The 20,570-nt window shown below is 46.1% G+C and overlaps 1 protein-coding gene across 7 annotated transcripts in view; it reads right to left on the reverse strand.

The window, feature by feature from the left end:
* The window catches only part of Vps8 (VPS8 subunit of CORVET complex), a 234,143-nt gene that overhangs the window by 45,842 nt on the left and 167,731 nt on the right, over positions 1–20,570 (reverse strand). For all 7 annotated transcript variants that reach the window (XM_063270364.1, NM_001427620.1, XM_063270362.1 and 4 more), the window contains 5 exons: positions 15,559–15,646; positions 15,197–15,279; positions 8,289–8,369; positions 4,750–4,919; positions 598–763 (listed from right to left, as the gene is read on the reverse strand). In XM_063270364.1, coding sequence (XP_063126434.1) covers positions 598–763; positions 4,750–4,919; positions 8,289–8,369; positions 15,197–15,279; positions 15,559–15,646 — 588 coding nt within the window. The remainder of the gene's footprint in view (positions 1–597; positions 764–4,749; positions 4,920–8,288; positions 8,370–15,196; positions 15,280–15,558; positions 15,647–20,570) is intronic.

Below are 20,570 nucleotides of genomic sequence, written 5' to 3' on the forward strand. Positions count from 1 at the left end.
TTTGAGTCAACTGGGGGCTGTGTGACAGTGAGGGAAGAGCGAGAAGTGGCGACTGTGTCACAGTTCAGCGGTCGAGCCGCGGTCCTATGAAGTTCTCCTTTAACCCCCTCTGTGGTCAAACCTGTGGATCAGCAGGGAGCACTCTGCTCTGATGCCTCTTTAAAAAAATGCTGCAAAATAAATATTAATCGATACAGTCCCTCGTCTCCATGGGCAACGAAAGTTTCTCAAGTGAACGCTGCAGCGAGTTCTTTAAGGGGAGAAGACAGGAGCGGAGTACAGGAGCAGCACCTTGCCCATTACCAGCTCCAAGAGAGGGGACTCTCCCGTCTTGCCATGTGGGTGCTCATCAGAACTGCCATGCCCTCATCTGTCCCCGCTGCCCCCCGCCGTTCCTGAGAATGACCCTATCTATCTTCTCTGCTGCTGACCTGGGCTCCAGGCGTCTCAAGGGCTGAGCGGAGAGAACGGGCTCTTCAGCACTGAATGCCTGCTCAGAACCCATCGGGTAAACCGAGGCTTCTGGGCCCTGACAAGACAGGCCGGGAGTAACAGACTGACAAGAAAGGCACGTGCCAGCGCTGAAGCAAGTCCTACCTGTGGCGAGGTTATCCGTCCCTTCTTACTCTCGGAAGGATTCTCACTGAGTTTGCCCGCTTTGTTACTTGAGCTGCATTTGTAGCACGTCCATCTTGTTTGACCCTCAGTTTCTAGGGTGCATTCCTTACTTTGTAGACAGAACGAATGATACAAATGGCCACAGCTATGAAGTGAAGACAAACAATTTACACTTAGTATAAAATCCACACACATGAACTACAGAATACACTTGTATACGGTAAAGAAAAATGTCAAATAACCAGTGGCTGGCTATTCAGGGACGAGAATCAAGAGGGGACATGTATTCAATGATATTCTCCCCCTTTAAGAATCCAGCCTTGCTTACTTGAATTCTTAAGTTGTGAGTAGCATGCTCCAGACTGAAGAAGATGGGCCGAGCCCAAGTTCGCTCTAACCGTAGTGTTCTGAAAGTTTTTATGGGTCATTGTTTAAAAAAGCAATTGGAAAAATAATTACGTAAGTTGTTTGGTAATAACATGAGAGCCCTCACCATATGCAAGGCAGACTATGGCTCCAAACACTGACAAAGGTGCCATGCTCTAAAGCTTAACACTGTTCATACGAGGGCATCCCTGGCAGTTGGTTCTGAATCCCCCTCTCTCTAAGCAGAAACGTGGATTAGAAGGCCGTCCTTCTCTCTCCTGCTGAGCTCCCCGTTCTCGATGCTGTTTCTTTCTGTACAGAACCTGTGTCTCGTAGGTTCTCCTTGTCTCCTCTACCTAGTCCCACTCCTTCAGTGATTATTTCTAATTCCAAATCCTTAAGATGCCCCAGGCTCCTTACTCCCAGATGTATACCAGTGGTCCAGGCCTCTTCCTTCAGTCTTATCTGTCTCCTTGGCAACCCTACCCTGGATACCCAACAGGTATCTTAATTTAACACATCCAAACACGAGTTCCTAACTCCACTAACTGCGCTTGCACTGCACGCTTTCATCTGACCTTCTACATCTCAGTAACAGCAACTACGTCCCCGCAGCTTCTCAGGCGAGACTCTGGAGCTGTCCTAGACTGCTTTTTGCTTCGTGAATAATCAACACTTCTATAAGCAAATCCTATGGTTTGGTGTTTACATGGTCCCCGGAATTTTTGCCTCCTGTTTCTTTGCGATCGACTGCGCTGGGCCATCTCTCTGAAGTAGCCTTCCTAGCACTTTGCATCTTCCCTTGATGACCCATTCTCCACTCTCAACACAGCAACCGCTGACCATTAACACTGCGCTCTCACTCTCAAAACTACACAGCGCCTTCTCAGAAGAAAGTCCAACTTTGTATAGGAACCAGTTCCTGCCTGGTTACCTTTGTTCTTCCTCTGCCAGCCCTCTTGTCATTGTCCCCTCACTCTGTCCAGACCTGCTGTGCCACCCACTCACTGTCCTTGAAGTACACCAGGAAGGGCAGTTGCCTGAAAGCCTCCACTTCCCAACCCTCAGCTTAACACGCCCTACAAATGAGACAGACACTTCCCTGCGTCTTAATATCACTCAAATGTCATTGAAACGTTTAATTAGTAGCTACCAACATCCTCTTTCCTCTGCACTGCTTTGTAATAAACAACTACATTTTAATTTTCGAAGTTTTCTGTTAAACAGTGAGGCGTCCCTAACCATGCTATATAAACACCCGTCCCCTAAACTTCTGCTTGCCTCTCTGCGTGCTTTATTCTTTTCCAGAGTCGCTACCACTGGTTCACATTTCACTCCTGTGTTCATGCTGCGCTGTATCCTGATGAATAGCTCTGGTGCACAGGAGTGTCTTTGTTAGAGTTTCTATTGCTGTAATTGAACACCATGACTGTGTTGGTTTGAATGAAAATAGCCCCAAGGGCTCACATATTTGAATGCTTTGGTCCCTAGTTGGGGGAACTGTAATCCTCCAATAAATTCTTTCTTCTGTAAGTTGCTGTGGTATGGTGTCTTATCACAGTAATAGAAAAGTAACTAAAGAAAAATTTTACTTCAGTTTACAACTCTCAGGTCATACTCCATCACGCAGGTAATACAGGGCGGGAGCTCAAGGCAGGAACCTGGAGGCAGGAACTGAAGCAGAGGCCGTGGAGAAACACTAATCACTGGCTTGGTCCTCATGACTTGGTCAGCCTACCTTCATTCATCCATCCATGCACCCATGCACCCATGCATCCATCCACCCACCCACCCATCCACACATCCATTCATCCATCCATCCATCCATCCATCCACCCACCCATCCATCCATCCACCCACCCATCTATCCATCCATCCATCCATCCACCCACCCATCTATCCATCCATCCATCCACCCACCCATCCACCCACCCATCCATCCATCCATCCACCCACCCATCCATCCACCCACCCATCCATCCATCCATCCATCCATCCATCCATCCATCCACCCACTCATCCATCCATCCATCCATCCATCCATCCATCCATCCACCCACCCACCCATCCACCCACCCATCCACCCACCCACCCATCCATCCACCCATCCATCCACCCATCCATCCACCCATCCATCCATCCATCCACCCACCCACCCATCCATCCATCCACCCACCCATCAACCCATCCATCCATCCATCCATCCATCCATCCACCCATCCACCCACCCATCCATCCACCCACCCAACCATCCATCCATCCATCCATGCATCCATGCATCCATCCACCCACCCATCCACCCACCCATCCATCCATGCATCCATGCATCCATCCACCCATCCATCCATCCATCCATCCATTTACATTTTATGAGTGTGGTTATTTTGCCTGCATGCCTGGTACCCATGGAGGCCAGAAGAGGACATCAGATCCCCTGGAAATGAAGTTACAGATGGCTTTGAGTTGCTGTGTGGTGCAGAGAACTGAATCCAGGTCTGCTGCAAGCGTAGCCTGTGCTCTTAACTACTAAGCCATCTTGCCAACCCCAAGCCTACTTACTTCTTTATGCAACTCAGGACCACGTGCTCAGGGGCAGTACCAACCACAGTGGTCTGGGTCCTCACAGGACAATCATTAATTAAAATAATGGCCCATAGGCTTGCCTAGAGGCCAGTCTGATGAAGGCATTTTGTATTTTCCCAACTAGGTTCCCTCTTCTCAGGTAACTTTAATTTGTGTTAAACTGGACCAATGGTCAAACAAAAGCACGACAGGTAGGTTCTAATGAACATCTCTCACAGGAATGGGTTCTTTGTATGACAAGAACACATTTCTCATCACCTCCAGACTGGCCAGTCTTCCTGCACAGCTGCTGTTTACAAAGCACTTACTTGTGCCAGGCACCCACTGGCTGGTTACGAAACCCTAGGCTGTAGGCACTGTTACTACCTCCATATATGCATAAAGAAACAAAGATATCTGAACTCAGGAAGTTTGACTCTGAGCCATACCATGTTGTCTCTCCTCAGGTATTTTGGAGAAAGTGTCTTCGATCCTGGTACTAAGCTCTCCTCTTGTGCTACTGGTGTATGAACTGTCCCCTCCCTCGGTATTGGGGTTCACGGATCATCAGTGTGTTGCTGATTCCTAAATGTCTACTTCCCGTCAACATGGTGCTTGATTTATGATGAGAGGATGTGTGTTAGATAACCCTGCTCAGAATCTAGCGGCCACCTCAAGCCTCAGACCTGCAGGACAAGGGTGGTGTCACCCCAGTTCCTTACACTGGTCTCTCCTCAGACTAGGACGCATGTTCACCTGGTTTATCAAGCCAACGGTTTCTGCCTCCACATGTAGTGCACTAAGATGGTCACAGCTTTCAGAGTCTATGTGAGTGCGTTTGGCTTTTCACACAGTCAGTCCCCTATGTCTCTTGTCCTGTTCGCAGGTCATCCCTGAGAGACACATCCCCTTACTGTGCTTTCTCAATATAGCACTGTTCCCCGGCAACCATGTTCCCCGGCAACACTGCATCCTCCCATGCTACTGCCCTGTGCGCATTTTTCATCCTGACTCTGACTCACGGGACACATACTGTCTGAGACCCTTACTCCCCTCCGACTCCCTGGCAGAGCGTAAGGGCAGTGGGGAAGGGGCCTACCTACCTTGCCCACTCCACATAGTGGCTGACTGGGGCTGTATGATCATATGTACTACTGCTTGGCTCCTGCGGCCACGAGAGTTAACCTTCCTTCCCTCTCTTACCTGAAGACGATAATCTCATCGGCCGTTTCTTGGCGTCTTTTGTACTGCTGTAAACATATAGAACAGTAATCCTGTTTGGGATTGAGTCCTCTGGACACTGACGCTCTCAGGTTACACAGTGACCAGTGGAGATCCTGGTTCAGGAGGCTGGCTGTCGTTTCTAGCAAGGTCTGTGACGGATCAAAACAAAAGAAAGGGTTAAAATGAAAGACAGGGACGGACGAAGAGTAATGCAACTGAAATCAGGGCACTTCACAGAGCGACAACCCAACATTCACACTCACGGGCTCCGGCAGGAACCCTCCGTGTGCAGCTATGATGAACGCTAAACGGTCAAGCCCGCCATTAGCTCCTAACCAACGTGTGCTCTGCCCTTCTGCGGCCTAACTCGGTGCGATGGCCTTCAGACAACTCGATGAGGACAAACCCACCTAGGGCATTTATAACTTCTCTTGATGGCTGACAGCGGGGGTGTGAGAAGAGCCCTGCTCCCTGGCCACTGACTGGAAATGCTGCAGACAGTGCTTCAAGTACCGCTCACTGGAAAGCTAACGTTGGTCGTTACTCAGTGTTCATCTCCCTTGGGCAGAGATCTCATTTTCTGATCAGCACTTAAAAGTCATTTGAAACTGCCCGGAACCCTGCCATCTGTCACTGAGACAGACATTCCACAGCTAGCAGGATAGGTCGCTTTAGGGCTGCCTTACTTATGAAGTGCTTTCATGCCGTATCGATTTCCAGTGCTCACATCCGTCGCTGAGCCCTGTAGTTGGGGAAGACAGACCTGGGCACAGCCCACAGCTTTGCTACACAGTTTAACTCTCCAGTCTTACCTGAAATGCAAAACTTAAAACTGCCAAGATGCGCTCATTTCTTCCTAGTCTCCCCTTCTCTCTGCTTCGTAGGTCCTCAGTTGCCCGGACCTCCCCAGATGTGCTAAGCCTCCCTCCCACTTCCTAGCATCTGTGTCTCGGGGGTGGGCGTTGAGCCCCCCTGTGCCATCTGGGGCAAAACTCCAATTCTTTTTTTTTTTTTTTTTTTTTTTTGGTTCTTTTTTTTCGGAGCTGGGGACCGAACCCAGGGCCTTGCCGCTTCTTAGGTAAGCGCTCTACCACTGAGCTAAATCCCAAAACTCCAATTCTTAAGGAAAATATTTAAAAGAAACTCTGCCTCTCAATTTCTTCTTCTCACTCCTAAATTCTTAACAAAAAGTAGACCACAAGCGAGGAGAGAGGGAGAGACCTAGGAGGGGAAGGGTGGGGAGAGTGTCAGGGGAGGGAGGAACATGATCTGGTATTGGGTAAGGGAAAAGGACTGAAGCCCTGAGAAAAGAATGGAAACAGGTGACCTCAGGAGGTAGGAGGTCGGGAGGACCCTCCAGAATGTACCAGAGACCTGGGAGGTGAGAGACTCTCAGGACTCCAAGGGGGAGACCCTAGATGAAATGCCCTACAGTGGGGAGAGTGAACTTGTAGAGACCACCTCCAGCAGAAAGACAGGGCATCAAGTGAGGGATGGGGTTGATATTCCACAGTCAAAATTCTGACCCATAATTGTTCCTGTCTGAAAGAACTTCAGGGAAGGAAATAGAGAAGAGCCTGAGGAAAAGAAGGTCCAGCGAGAGGCCCAAAGTGGGATCCAGCTCAAGGGGAGGCCCCAAGGCCTGACACCATTACTGAGGCTATGTGGTGTTAACAAAAAGGGACCCATCATGACTGTCCTCCGAAAGACCCAACAAGCAGCTGAAAGAGTCAGATGTAGATATGTGCACCCAACCAATGGACAGAAGTTGCTGACCCCTCTGGCTGAATTAGGGAAAAGCTTGAGGAAGCTGAGGAGGAGGAGACCCTTTAGGAGGACCAGCAGTCTCAATTAACCTGGACCCCTGAGATCTCTCAGACACTGGATCACCAACCAGGCAGCATACACCAGCTGATATGAGGCCTCCAACACATATATAGCAGAGGACTGCCGGGTCTGGGTTCAGTCAGAGAAGATGCACCTAACCCTCAAGAGACTGGAGGTCCCAGGGAGATTAGAGGTCTGGTGGTGTGGGGACATCCTTGTGGAGACAGGGGTGGGGTGGGGATGAGGTATGGGATGTGGAACAGTCAGGGGGTGGACCAAGAGAGGAATAAAATCTGGAGTGTAAAAATGAATAAAATTTTAAAAAGTGAGATAAAATTAAAAAAAAAAAGCAGACTTTTTACCAGCACAGGAGGCCTCACTTTGTACTTTAAAGAGTGTACTGGCTGGTTTTGTGTGTCAACTTGACACAAGCTGGAGTTATCACAGAGAAAGGAGTCTCCCTTGAGGAAATGCCTCCATGAGACCCAGCTGTAAGACATTTTTTCAACTGGCGATCAAGAGGGGAGGACCCAGTCCATTGTGGGTGGTGCTGTACCTGGGCTGGTGGCCTTGGGTTCTATAAGAGAGCAAGCTGAGCAAACCAGGGGAAGCAAGCCAGTAAGTAACATCCCTCCATGGCCTCTGCATCAGCTCCTGCTTCCTGCCCTGTGTGAGTTCCAGTCCTGACTTCCTTTGATGATGAACAGCAATGTGGAAGTGTGAGCTGAATAAACCCTTTCCTCCCCAACTTGCTTCTTGGTCCTGATGTCTGTGCAGGGATAGAAACCCTGACTAAGTACAATAATGTCAAGCAACCAGAGCTTCCAGGGACTAAGCCACTACCTAAAGACTATACATGGACTGACCCTGGACTCTGACCCCATAGGTAGCAATGAATATCCTAGTAAGAGAACCAGTGGAAGGGGAAGCCCTGGGTCCTGCTAAGACTGAACCCCCAGTGAACTAGACTATGGGGGGAGGGCGGCAATGGGGGGAGGGTTGGGAGGGGAACACCCATAAGGAAGGGGAGGGGGGAGGGGGATGTTTGCCCGGAAACCGGGAAAGGGAATAACACTTGAAATGTATATAAGAAATACTCAAGTTAATAAAAAAAAAAAACAAAAAACAAAAACAATGACTTGAGGGAGTCAAGACCAATCAAATAAAAGTGCATAGTTTTATTGAGAAAAAAAAAAAAAAAAAAAAAAGAAACCCTGACTAAGACAGGAGTGAGCAAAGTCAAGCTGGCTCCAACTGAATCTTTAAAGCTTTAAGTAATTCTGAGTTAAGAGAAGAATGACAATTTCTAGTTTGCAGCAATAATGTTTCAGAACACTTAATTATTTTTTTTGCTATTTTCTATAATTGTACTTACTCCTTTTATGGATTAAAGATTTTTTAATTAACCATTTTCCCCAAAAGTGTATCCTACTTCCGTTTTGAGATTAAACTACTGGTCTGATTGCCAATGAATCAAAAAACGTTAGTAAAGTGCACCTGAATATTCTCCGTATAAAAATTAAGTTAGCAAGAACCTTACAAGTAGAGGAAGGTTATTTGTATCTGACTGGACCTTAGTTTGGCAAGCAGTAATTCAAAAGTATTCCAACAGAAGGGAGGGAAGGGCAGAAAAGCCAAGCATGGCTTCCTTCCCATCTTAAGGAAAACATGGAAGCCAGCTGCTTACTCACTTGCTCATAGTTAAAGGTGTCCAGCATCCCCAGGATAAGGCCCTGGATCTCTCCAAGTTTTCCTTTTCCATAAATTGGGTCCTATGCAGAAAACAAGAGTAATTATTAGGACTCCCGGTGCTTTAACATCATTTTGAGCGCTTGCTATGTTGTGTGATCTTGTTTCCCTAGGGCGGCGTCTCACTCTGTGGGTCAGGCTCGGAATTTGTAGGCAGCTCAGGTTGGCGTCAAGCCTGCCGGCCTTGGGTTTCATGGCCAGCTCCCACACTAACAGTTACAACATGCTTGCCCTTCCATGGACCACAATCCATTCTCCCGAGCATCAGGTTTACAGGATGAGCTACATACTAACAGTCACAACGCACTTGTTCTTCTGTGAACTGTACCCAGACGATGATTAGTTTGTTTCTCTTTGGACATCCCAAATGTTTTGGAAAATAAAATGGGTAACCCAAGTCCCTTCTATGACTCTCTTCTTTGCAAGTCTAATCTAACTTTTTATCATCTCTCCTTCCCTCAGAAGCCTCAGTGTATTAGACACCAACCCTCCTGGATTCATCCACTGCATGGAAAACCAACGCCAGAATCTAAGAACGCCAGAATCTGTACTTCAATTCCACAGCACCCACATCTTGCTTAAAACCAACAAAATTCCTCCAATTTTGGAGACAAGCAGCTTTCAGCATGCTTTTTCCTCCTAAGAAAGCCATTACTGCTAAATTGAGGCTATTTAGAACCTCAAGTCCTCGCTACTCTCTGTAGTAGGTTTGCCAAGTCCTCTACTACTCTCTGTAGTAGGTTTGTCAAGTCCTCAACTACTCTCTGTAGTAGGTTTGCCAAGTCCTTACTACTCTCTGTAGTAGGTTTGCCAAGCCCTCTATTACTCTCTGTGGTAGGTTTGCCAAGACCTCACTATTCCCTGTAGTAGGTTTGCCAAGCCCTCTACTACTCTCTGTGGTAGGTTTGCCAAGCCGCTTATTTATTATGCACAGTCCCCAAACACTAAGTGGACCAAAACCTGGAAGTGCAAGGCCACACCACCCGCCCAGAGATGGCTGACACTCTGCAGGCCTTGCTTTTGGAACCGACGAAAGAGGTTGCATTCCTTATCATCTACAATGTGATGACTGCACGCCGACTGTTCAGTTAATGCTATACTTTGACATCACCGGACATGTCTGAGTAACTACGGAATATAAATCATGTTAAAATACATGTTTCCTAGTCACTCCAGGCTGTTATGTTGGGGTCTCCTCCCCACTCACTGTCCAAGCTGATGACTGCAATCTTGGTCTGAGTCTGACTCTTTTTTAGGAGGACATCTCCAGAAAGGGTCGTTATGGACTAGAGGACATTTCTATGGCTGCACGTATATACTATATTGATGAGCTGCTCCACCCAAAACATATCATACGATTCTCATCTTCAGCACATTCTGTGCCCCTTTAAACTGTGTCTGACCAGACTGATAATTAGTTTTAGGGATCGCTAACAAATGAGCAGGTCCAGCTCTAACAAGGTTCTGTACAGCACAACTGACTTCATCAAACAGAAAAATCCAGCCACAGAGTAGAGATCAAGTAGATGCCGCTTGCTAAAGGCTAGAATGTGTCTGATACGGGGGGAGGGGGGCGCTTCATACCGTCTGTCCCACCCCCATGAGGGGAGCACTTTATACCGTCTGTCCCACCCCTATGATCAGGCACCTGCATCTGATTTGACCAAGTGCACATGGAAAACAGCAGAATAACTATGTGTGTACATGTCTAGACTTTGCATCGTAACCACTTCCTAAATAAACACGTTTTTACCACAGCTTTTCACATATCATTTACACTGTACAAGGCATGGTAAGGGGGAGCTGGTGATTCATGATTCTAGTTCTGGGGAGGTGGAGGCAGGAGGATACTGAGTTTGAGGCCAACTTGGGCTACAGAGCTGCAACAATCAAACAAGTGAGAAAAATGTGGCAGGTCTCATGCAAACTCACTTGTCTATAAGGGTTGGACATGCAGATGTTTGTATCTCTGGGGGTTCTCTGAACCTGACAGGGCTGCAAGATCACCCCATTCACATCCCTGACATCCTCCAGCACCTTCCGTGAGGCTGAGAGCAGGCAAACTGTGTAAAAGGACCGTGGTGCCAAAAGGCTGCACTTGGCATCTAGAAACTTCAGAACCCAAGTTTTCATAGTCTCCCATGTGTGTGCTGCCCTCCCAAGTATAGATATATAAAAAACAAACAAGCAAATGATTTTTGCTGGAAAATATGGGTAATTAAACTGAATGATAAACCAATGACTTTAGAGATGTCTCTGGCAACTGTGTGTTAAGTCACACTGTAAGAGTAGCTGAGCTTAGAAAGAAAACGTCCTGGGAAACTTGGGTGAATTTAATGGTTGCTCATTTTCGGTCGTGACTTCTGATGTTGGCTCTGGAAGGCTGGGCAGTGCAGCTCCTAATGGAGACTAGCAGCAGGCTTGGGCATTTTCTAAAGCAGCATGGACCTGTCCCTCCTGGGTTCCTCTAGTCCTTTCAGCTGTGTGTTTTGTACTAATTACGTGAGTTGGGGCTTGAGCAGGTCCTATCTGCTTCGATCTGTCAGCCGGAGAGCACATCACTGAGCTAAAGATCCCTGTACCAGTGGGGATCCCTCGTCAGTTAGACCCATATCCTCTGCTGGAAAAACAACGCACACCACACATCCACGTCTTCCTCTTTTCAATTCTCTTGCATAAAAACAGATCTATGTAACGTCTTTCATCCTTACTTAATTATGCTTCGGTGAAGCTCCCATTGGATACAGTCATTTCTTAGCCACAGTGCCAATCGATAGCACAGTACTATAAAATCCAATTTAACATCTATTCCAACATGCCCATAAATGTATGAGCGTACTAATGGTTCTGGAGTTTGACAAGAGAGACTGAAGAATAAAGATATCTTAAAAGGCTACGTTCAGAGAAAAGGAAGACATCTTTATAGGTCATTTTTATATTTACTTCAGTACATTTTCCCTCAATATACATAATTTAAGAGGGAAACCAGGAAAAATACTCATGCTGTGGCAACACATCAATTATAGAATTCGAGGCGAGCACTTAGCTTCTAGGACAGCATACGACAGACACCAGCTCTCATAATTACTCTGCAGAATCCAGCTAGTTCTCCTAAAAGGCTGCTGGTGTTTCTCTGAACTTGCTGTTAACCATGCAGGAAGACATACGGTGCCCACATACAATTTCAAATGCACACCGGAAAAAGATGTGGCTGCCACTTTCCCCTATGTCTCTCTGGAACTTACCCTGTCATGCGTGTGACTTGTTTCCTAACTAAGCTTTATCTTAAGTGTGAGCATGGCTCTACGAAGAGTGTACACCAGGCCCACCGTCTCCTTAGTGGGACGCTCAGAAGCAGCTTTCTAACAAGTCAAGAATGACTTTAGTGGTGTGTGTGTGTGTGTGACAGAGACACAGAGATAGACAAAGAGACGGACAAGACAGAATGTGTGAGTGTGTGTGTATGTGTGTGTGTGTGTGTGAAAGAGAGAGAGAGAGACAGAGACAGAGAGAGACAGAGACAGAGATAGACAGAGAGACAGACAAGACAGAGAATGGGTGAGTGTGTGTGTGGGTGGGTGAGAGAGAGAGAGAATGTATGTGTATGTGTGTGTATGAGAGAGAGAGAGAGAGAGAGAGAGAGAGAGAGAATATGCTGTGTGTGTGAGTGTGTGTGTATATGAGTGTGATAGAGAGAAATAGAAAGGGGCGAGCATATGTGTACACAGCGTGTATGTGGAGGCCAGGGACAATCTTACAGAGTTGGCTTTATCCTTCTATATGGGCTCTACATTGCCAAGCTTGTCAGGAAGCTTCTTTCCCACTGAGCTGTCTTACCTGCCCCACCCAGCGATGCCTTTCTAACTTAAGAGTTACAATATGGGTTCCTTAAAAGCTTCCTCATTTATCAAGCACTTGTGTCCCTAGAGAAGCTGTATAATCCAGGCCCCTGCATCACTTTGGATAAATATACACCAGCCACAGCCATCAAAGACTGCAGTCTTAGACCATCTACTCTGGAAAATCAACTTATTTCAGCTGTGTGGGCAATTATGTGTGTAAATAATTGTCCCTCCCTGTGTTTCCCTGGGAGACTGAAGATTAATATAAACATGAAAAATACACTGACTCATGGTAGACACAGAGTAGAAAACCAGAGATGTGAAGCTACTGAGGCAAGCTCAGAACGGTGCCTTCCTCTCTAGAAACTCGACATTGCAGATGCTTACTGCTCGGGGATCAAAAAGACAATGTGCACCCAGACTCTATGGCATGGGGGTGGCTTATCACCCATAGGTCCATGTGCTGGACACTCAACTAAGTCTTCAGCACAGGAGATCTATAATATGTAACACCAGACTGGTAAAAAATATCAGGAATACTAAGGCATTTTCAAGAGACACCATAGTGCTCCTGAAGAACTGCAGTCATCCTGAATCACCTTTGGCTTCTGTCCTGGGATGCGATCATTCCCTCTGGCACGAGCCCTGGGCATATGATGTCATACACTATGAGGTCATCACTGGAGTGGAACAGACATGGCCTGGTATTCTACAGTGTGAGCTACGTAACCATGACAACCACTGAAACTGATTCGGGGAAACTGAGGGGGAGGGGGTGGGACTGTGCCAGTAGAGGTGACAGTCCTTGAAATGGACAGTGTTACCTCATAAAGTGCTCTGAACAGAAGAACTTGAACATTTTCTTTTCTCTTATGGGAATTCTTATGGGACAGACTCTCATTTCATTCACACAAGCCATCAGTGAACAGGGTTAAAAAAAAAAACTAATACATGATGATTAATTTGTTCCTCAAGAATACAAAGTTAAGGGGGCTGGAGAGATGGCTCAGTGGTTAGAGCACTGACTGCCCTTCCAGAGGTCCTGAGTTCAATTCCCAGCAACCACATGGTGGCTCACAACCATCTGTAATGGGATCCGATGCCCTTGCTGGTGTGTCTGTCTGAAGACAGCTACAGTGTGCTCATATTCATTAAATAAATAAATATTTAAAAAAAAGAATACAAAGTTAAATAGAGGAAAATTGAAATGTCATAGTAGAAAATGTGAATCAGGACGCAGGACACTTTGCGAGTAGTCCACAGGAGACGTCTGCATCTGTCATTCAGGACAGGGTGGGACTTAACTTCCGTATCCTTTGCTTTTCTCCCTTGTCAGCTGACCGCTTTGTTTTCACTTTTCTGAAACAGAGTCTGGGGTAACCTGCACACGAGGTGCTGATGTAGTGCTGGGTGCTGGGCTTGGAGATTGCTGCACGCGAGGCAAGCATGTTCTCAGCTGAGCCACACACCTACCCTGTCAGAGAAATGTTTATAACTGCCTTTTCTATGTCGAGAGCTTCATATAAACAAACGTGTCTCTAAAAGATGTAAAAACTTTATATGTACACAGGGGTGGAGCTATTGCAGCAAAGAAAAGCATGAGAGTGAGGTTAAGAACAACACAGCCTCCTGACTGCTGAGGGGTTACTCGCTGCTGCGAACGGGATTTTATCATGAACCCAGTGTAGGTCAAAGTCGAGGTTTTCAAGTATGATAAAGAGGTCTGTTTTGAAACACAAGATGTTTCTCAGTTACATGATGGCGTGCAAAGGAAAGGCAGGGTTCTGTTATAGTTAATATAGCATAGTGTGGGGCTAAGTTCGCCTCAAAGCCCAATGTGCATACAGGAAAGAACCCGCCCGAGGTTGGGATTTGCTGCTCCAAGCCTTACGGAGGAGGTGTTATGTTGCATGTTTACAAACTCCGTGATTAATAGATTTAAAACATATGGGAAGAGTATACCTTGAAGAATTCCTCAGCATGCGATAGCGTCAAGGACTGAATGTGGTAACTAGCACAGCTGAGAGCTGGGTGTGGCGGTGCATGTGTCTGAGGAGGCATTGGGAGGCAGAGGTAGGAAATCTCTCTGAGTCTGAGGCCAGCCGGGGCTACACAGTGAAACGTGTCTCAAGAGATCAAACAAATAAACAAAAACCACCCATAACACTCATTTATTTCCTTCAGTGCAATCAGGGGTCCTCCACTGGGCACCCTGGGGTCTAAGTTCCTAGGACAGAGCACTCTATGAAGAGAGAGACTCCTGAAGCAGAGCCCTTCATCAGGTGGGGTCGTCCAGATGCCTCAAAGCACACGGGAAGGAGCACTCAAGGGACCTTAGAAGGAGAGCTGGTGGGGACAATTCAAAAGCGATATAAATAGAGACCCGTGACTTCCTGTCACTTTTTGACTGTGTGTGTATGTGTGTGTGTATGTGTGTGTGTGTGTCTTCTGCACATAAAGTGAGACAAGAAAGACTGATGAGTCTAATTCCTGCTGTCTCTCCAAGAATGTTCACAGGTCTTTCTAAAAATACACCTTACAGTATTTTTAGTGTTCCCTTTTTTATGAAGCCAAAAAGTTTCTAGCCTTCTTGCCAAAGAAAACAGGAGAAAGTGTTTCTTACAATAACTCTGGACAAAAGGCTAGCTAGAATTTACAGCTGGGGTGAGTTTTCAACATAGAAGTATATTTAGAATGAGCTAGAAAACTGAAATAACAACCATTACTTAGAATGCTTACATTTGCTTTATTTTTAGAGAACTTTCTTTCTTCTTTCTTTTAATCTGAAAGTGTGATCAGCTAGAAATAAGCGACCATTGTCTCTTAAGAGCTGCAGCCACCAGGAAATGTGGACATGAACTTCAAGGCCAGACCCAGGGGATGAAACCATGCAAAACTGATTCAAGGCCAGTTAGAACTTTAGTTAATGACAAAACACAGGTGACATAAGCCTCAGCCTCATTTCCGGGTAAAATAACGGAACTCAATCAATGGCCCTTTGAGCTCACCTGCAGGATTCTCTGTAGGATGGATGGGAGGGCGATGAACGTGGCCATGCTGTTTAGGACTTGCATGGTCAAAGACTTCAGAGCTGTTGGAACAAAACGTTAACGCTGAGGCTTGTTGGTTTTTCTTTCAGTTAGGGGAAAACAGTCGCCTCACACAGATGCTTACTTAACGAAGGCCGGTTTGGCATCTTAAAATTGACTGTTGGTCAGGTGCAGAGACTACACATTATCTGGATAAATTACGTACGTATCACATATAAAGAAATGCACAGGACAAGATGGGGTCTCACTGGGGAGAGTCACTGGGGAAGGTCACTGCCAGAGCGGGTGAGTGGCTGGGCCTGTGGCTCCGACGCGCTTACCCTCACAGTGCGGATGAGGAGGAGCAGCAGCCGAGCTGGACAGCTTCTGTGGTGCCATCATTGCCTCCAACAGTGGAAACCACAGCGCCTGTGTCATCAGAGGGAAGCAAGACGTTGGGACAGTGTTAGCAGACAGAATGTACAGGTAACGGCAAAAGCCAGACAGCGAGAAACTTTGCATTGGACTGGGGAAAGACAGGAGGTCACCTTCATCAGCCTTGGGAAGAATAAAGAAAGGGCAGCGTTATAACTCCATTCATGTATGGAGACTGGGTGCAAACAAGTCCACAAAGCTTCCTGCTAGGCTCTCCTCAACAACCGAGAAGGGGTAAACACCCCCACAGCCACCTGTACCCACTCCCATTATTCAGGTTTCCAAAGCCTTTCCTGCATCAAGAAGTAGGCCATTTTCCTACCCTGTTATGCCTTTAGAGGGTTAAGAACAACCTTCGCCAAGAGACAAACAGATTTACCAGTAATTTATTACTTCCATTGTGGACTCTATTTAATGCCCGCCATGTATTTTTTTGCTTTGTTCTCATAATAACCTTATACCCTAGGTATCTTTGCTTAGTTTAAAGAAATTGTAAGTGGTTTGCCAAAAACAACACAGTAGTAACACAGTAGCAACATGGCAGTAACAACGCCTACTCCAGACAGGGTGCGTCCCAATCTTCACCACAAACACCTAGCTAGTAAGTCTGGCCATTCACTATTAGGTACTCATTTACAAATACCTAACTCAGCATCTTGGGAGAACTTACTGCCGCAGGCATGCAGGAGACCCGAGGAAGGGTCAGTGTAACAGAAGACGGGTGTGGTGCTCCCAGCACAGTAGCACCGACTCTGCCCAGCGAGCCGTCCTGCTCACCTGGGCTCGGGCACACCAGCGAGCCGTCGGGAGCCGTGCTGTCTCTGCTTCCCTCTCCAAGCTACTCGGCTTAACCTCTGCTGCTGCAGATCATCGACTGTGGCCGTATGTCTTTTGGGCAGTTTTGTTCCTGTGCTTTTCTCTCCAGGACCTCACTTTCCGTTCATTCTCTTCCTATCTTATTTTTACAGCCACATCGTGTATTTGTTTATTTTAGGGAACTCTTTATTTTTACATGGCATGCCTAATCTTTTACTTTTGGGTTATATATTGTGTTTAGAAATTGGGTTATATATTGTGCATAGAGCCTGGCCTGAAATTGGCTGTACAGTGTCCCAGCCTTACTGTAGTTATGCCATATTCAGTTGCTAGCCCGGGAGCCTTCTTCTTGTTTTGTTTTTGAAGAGAAATGAAGGACGAGTAGATCTAGGGGAAAGGAGAGGTAAGGGGCTGGGAGGAGTGGAGGTAGGGAAACTGTGGTTGGGATGTAACTATGTAAAGAAAAAAATCAAAAAATAGATTTAAAAAATTGATTTATAAAATTTATTTAAGATGATTTTTAAAAATTATCTTTAAAAAAGATTTATTCTTGCTTTCCAATTAACAGATGATATAGGTATAGAGGTAAAAGACATGGGATAGATTCATATTGTAAACAGAGCAATTATCCTTTTATTAAATCTCTACATTAATCTTAAACATATGGTAAACACTTTACTCCTCCTCTCTTATTCTGTAATACTGAGTTTTAAGATTTTAAGTTGGGTAAGTCTGAAAATCCTCACGAAACTAAAGATCCAATGTGTCAATCCGATCACCTGAGAAAATGACACAGCTTGAACTGCTGCCTTGAGATACGTAGCGAACAGTTTTATTTTTAGAGAATCGTCTTGATTAAGGGGAATCGTGGGGCTTGGGGCAGCAACACATAGCACAGATATGTGGAGGTGCCCAGCCTCCTTGGAGAAGGGCTGCCAATTCAATTCCCTGAAGTCTAGCTTCAAGGGAATGCTCCACAGTACTAAATTTCCTGGCTGGCCTTCTTCAGAGAGATAGTCAAGGAAGCTTATTATCAAGCTTCTGGATGTTTCAAAGCTTCTAGTTGCTCAACTGTCTATGGCAACAGTTCTTGCTTTCATTGTCTTCAAAGTGAAACAAAGAGAAACAAAGAAAACTATCTTTAAAACTTCCTCAGACTGAAGCGGGATACAAGCCTCCACCTACAGCTGAGGCACTGTTGAAGCTCTTGTCTTCTGGAGGAGGAAAAGGAGTTGGGCTTCATTAAGGGCATAGACCCTGGGAAGCATTGATTTATGGCTCAAAAAAAAGTGGACCTGGTGGATTAGGAAAAAGGGGAAGGATAAAAAGTCAGGAGGGAACAGGGAGGTCAGAGAGCAGCTGAGGTAGTCAGAGGGAGGACGGAATATGATTAAAATGCATTATATGAAGTTCTCAAAGAATTAAAACAGAAGCACCCTAAACTTAATGACTTTCATAAAAATAAATTTATAGAGACGAGCATTTAAATATTTTGCTATTGTTGTGAAGATTGTTCAGAAACGAGGCAGACTGGGTTAGTCATGTAGTCTTGGTTGCTTTGAGGTTTCAACAGCCTGCACCAGGCCCAGTCTCTGTGTCTGCTGCCTGTGGATCAGGATGCAGGGCTCTCGGCTACTTCCCCAGCACCGTGTCTACCATTGTGCTACCTTGCTTCCCACCACGACAACAGTGCACAGAGCCTCTACACCAGAAGCCAGCCCCAATTAAAAGCTTTGCTTCGTAAGAGCTGTCTTGTCGTGGTGTCTCTTTATGATGCCAACCAAGGCAGAGGGAGAAACGCTTTTCTCTAAGAACACAATCTGACCATTCTCCAGATGGAGACACAGCCAAAATCGGTCTTGAACGATTGAAACAAGGAGAGACAAAGTTGGGTGGGTAGATACGGCAACGGTGTGTGTGAATATAACTAACACGTTTTATATGAATCTCTAAAAGAACTGACTTTAGAAGTCTGTGAGATACAAAGGACTTAGGAAGGTTGTAGGATGATGTCATTATGCAGCAAGGAGGGTCCAGGATAAGGTGAAGCCTATCATTGGATGAGAAGGGAGGGTAGGCGGGGAAAAGTCGAGGAAGGAGAGAGGAGGAAGAAGGAGATCAAGATTGAAGACTACGGAGGAGGATGGTTCAGATTTAGGTGAACTAAATCGATTTTATCTTGCCTACATGGACGGTTTATATCTTTATCAATTGACAGTGAATTTATTGTGTGGGTGAATTGTGGATTGAGAATTTAACATATAAATTAGAAGGGGGAACAGAATAATCAAGGGAAGTAGAGGGTGGGAGGGACTTGGGGGGAAGAAAGGAGGGGGAGGGGAAAACTCGCAGAATCAGGTGTGGGAGGAGATGGGGGAGATGCACAGAGGGTCAGGACAATGAACAGAGGTGTAGCAATGGGGGATGGGGAACTGGGGTAGCCAGCAGAAAGTCCCAGATGCCAGGAAAGCAAGAGCCTCCTACGACACCATGGGGATGACATTAGCTGAAATACCCCACAAAGGGGAGGGAGGACCTATGGAAACCATATCCAGAGGATGGGGCCACTTACCTATTTCCAAAATTTTAACCCAGAATTGCTCCTGTCTAAAGGAAATAGAGGGACAAAGAGTGGAGCAGAGACTGAAGGAAAGGTCATCCAGAGACTGCCCCACCTGGGGATCCATCCCACATACAGCCACCAAACCCAGTCACTATTGCTGATGCCAAGAAGTGCTTGCTGACAGGAGCCTGATATAGCTGTCTCCTAAGAGGCTCTGCCAGAGAATACAGATGCAGATGCTCGAAGCCAACCAGCGGACTGAACACAGAACCTGAATGGAGGAGTTAGGGGAAGGACTGAAGGAGCTGCAGGGGTCTTATCTGGCATCAAAGGGAGGGGAGGCCCTGGCTTGATGCCCCAGTGTAGAGGAATGTTAGGGCGGTGAGGCAGAAGTGGGTGGGTGGGTAGGGGAACACCCTCACAGAAGCAGGGTAAGGTGGGGAAGAATAGGGGATTTGTAGAGGGGAAACTAGGAAAGTGGATAACATTTAAAATGTAAATAAGAAAATCCAAATTTAAAAAATACATAAATAATTTTTAAAACATTTTTAAATTTTTTAAAAAAATTTATTTTTAAGTTCAGACTTCAGAACTCTGTGGTCTTCAAATCGTGGAACTAAAAGGTGAACAAACAAAATTCGGAGATCTGGGTGGAGGGGGTGGTGTGAACTTCTACCGTCCTGAGTTCTAATCCAGCAAGAAAGAGAACACTCTGGCATCAGGGCGGAAGAGTGACTGCCTTGCGTTCAGGTGTCAGGCCACCATTCTGTCATGGTTGGTCCCCAACCTACAGTTTCAAAATCAGAACTTGGTTTTCAAAACCATGCCCCAATATAATCAACTAATCAGAGGACAAATAAAAACAAAGATTCGGGAATACAAAAACTATCGAGTGAGTTTGCGTGACTTCATGGCATGGCCTCTCAAACTAAACTAAAAAGCACAGAACAGAGGCCTAACCTAGGGCGGTTCCCAGGCCTTTGGATGTGGGCGTATTGGGAGCTAGTAAGGTAAAGGAACATTTCCATGCAGTTTAGAGATTCCTCAACTCCTAGAGAAGACAGAACATAGTATTTTTAAGAGAAAGTATTGTTTGGTTCATTTTTAGCCAAACTCATCAGCCTGGGCAGACAAAACCATCCAGGGTGGTATTTCCTGAATGGTGATGGTGGGTAACTCTGGGTTACCATATGAATCTGTGGCAATATTTTATTTAAAATTTCTCTGTGAACTTTCTATATTGCATGACTTCCTTTTCCTTTTTTTTTTTTTGTGCGTGCATGCATATTTGCATGTGTATGGGTATGTGTGCACGCTTGTGTGTAGGAACGGAGATGCTCAGTCAAACCCCCAGTGTATAAAAGGCCAGTTCGTCCTCCAGAAGTCCCACACCCACCTGGCATTTACATGGACTCTGGGGGTCTGAACTCCAGCCCTCTTGCTCATGGCAAGGGCTTTAACTGCTGCATTAGCTCCCAGTCTCCACTACTGCATGATATTTTAAAATGTACTTGTATTATTTTATCAAAGTTTTTAATG

This window comes from Rattus norvegicus, chromosome 11 (assembly GCF_036323735.1).
Source record: "Rattus norvegicus strain BN/NHsdMcwi chromosome 11, GRCr8, whole genome shotgun sequence".
Taxonomy (NCBI): Eukaryota; Metazoa; Chordata; class Mammalia; order Rodentia; family Muridae; genus Rattus; species Rattus norvegicus.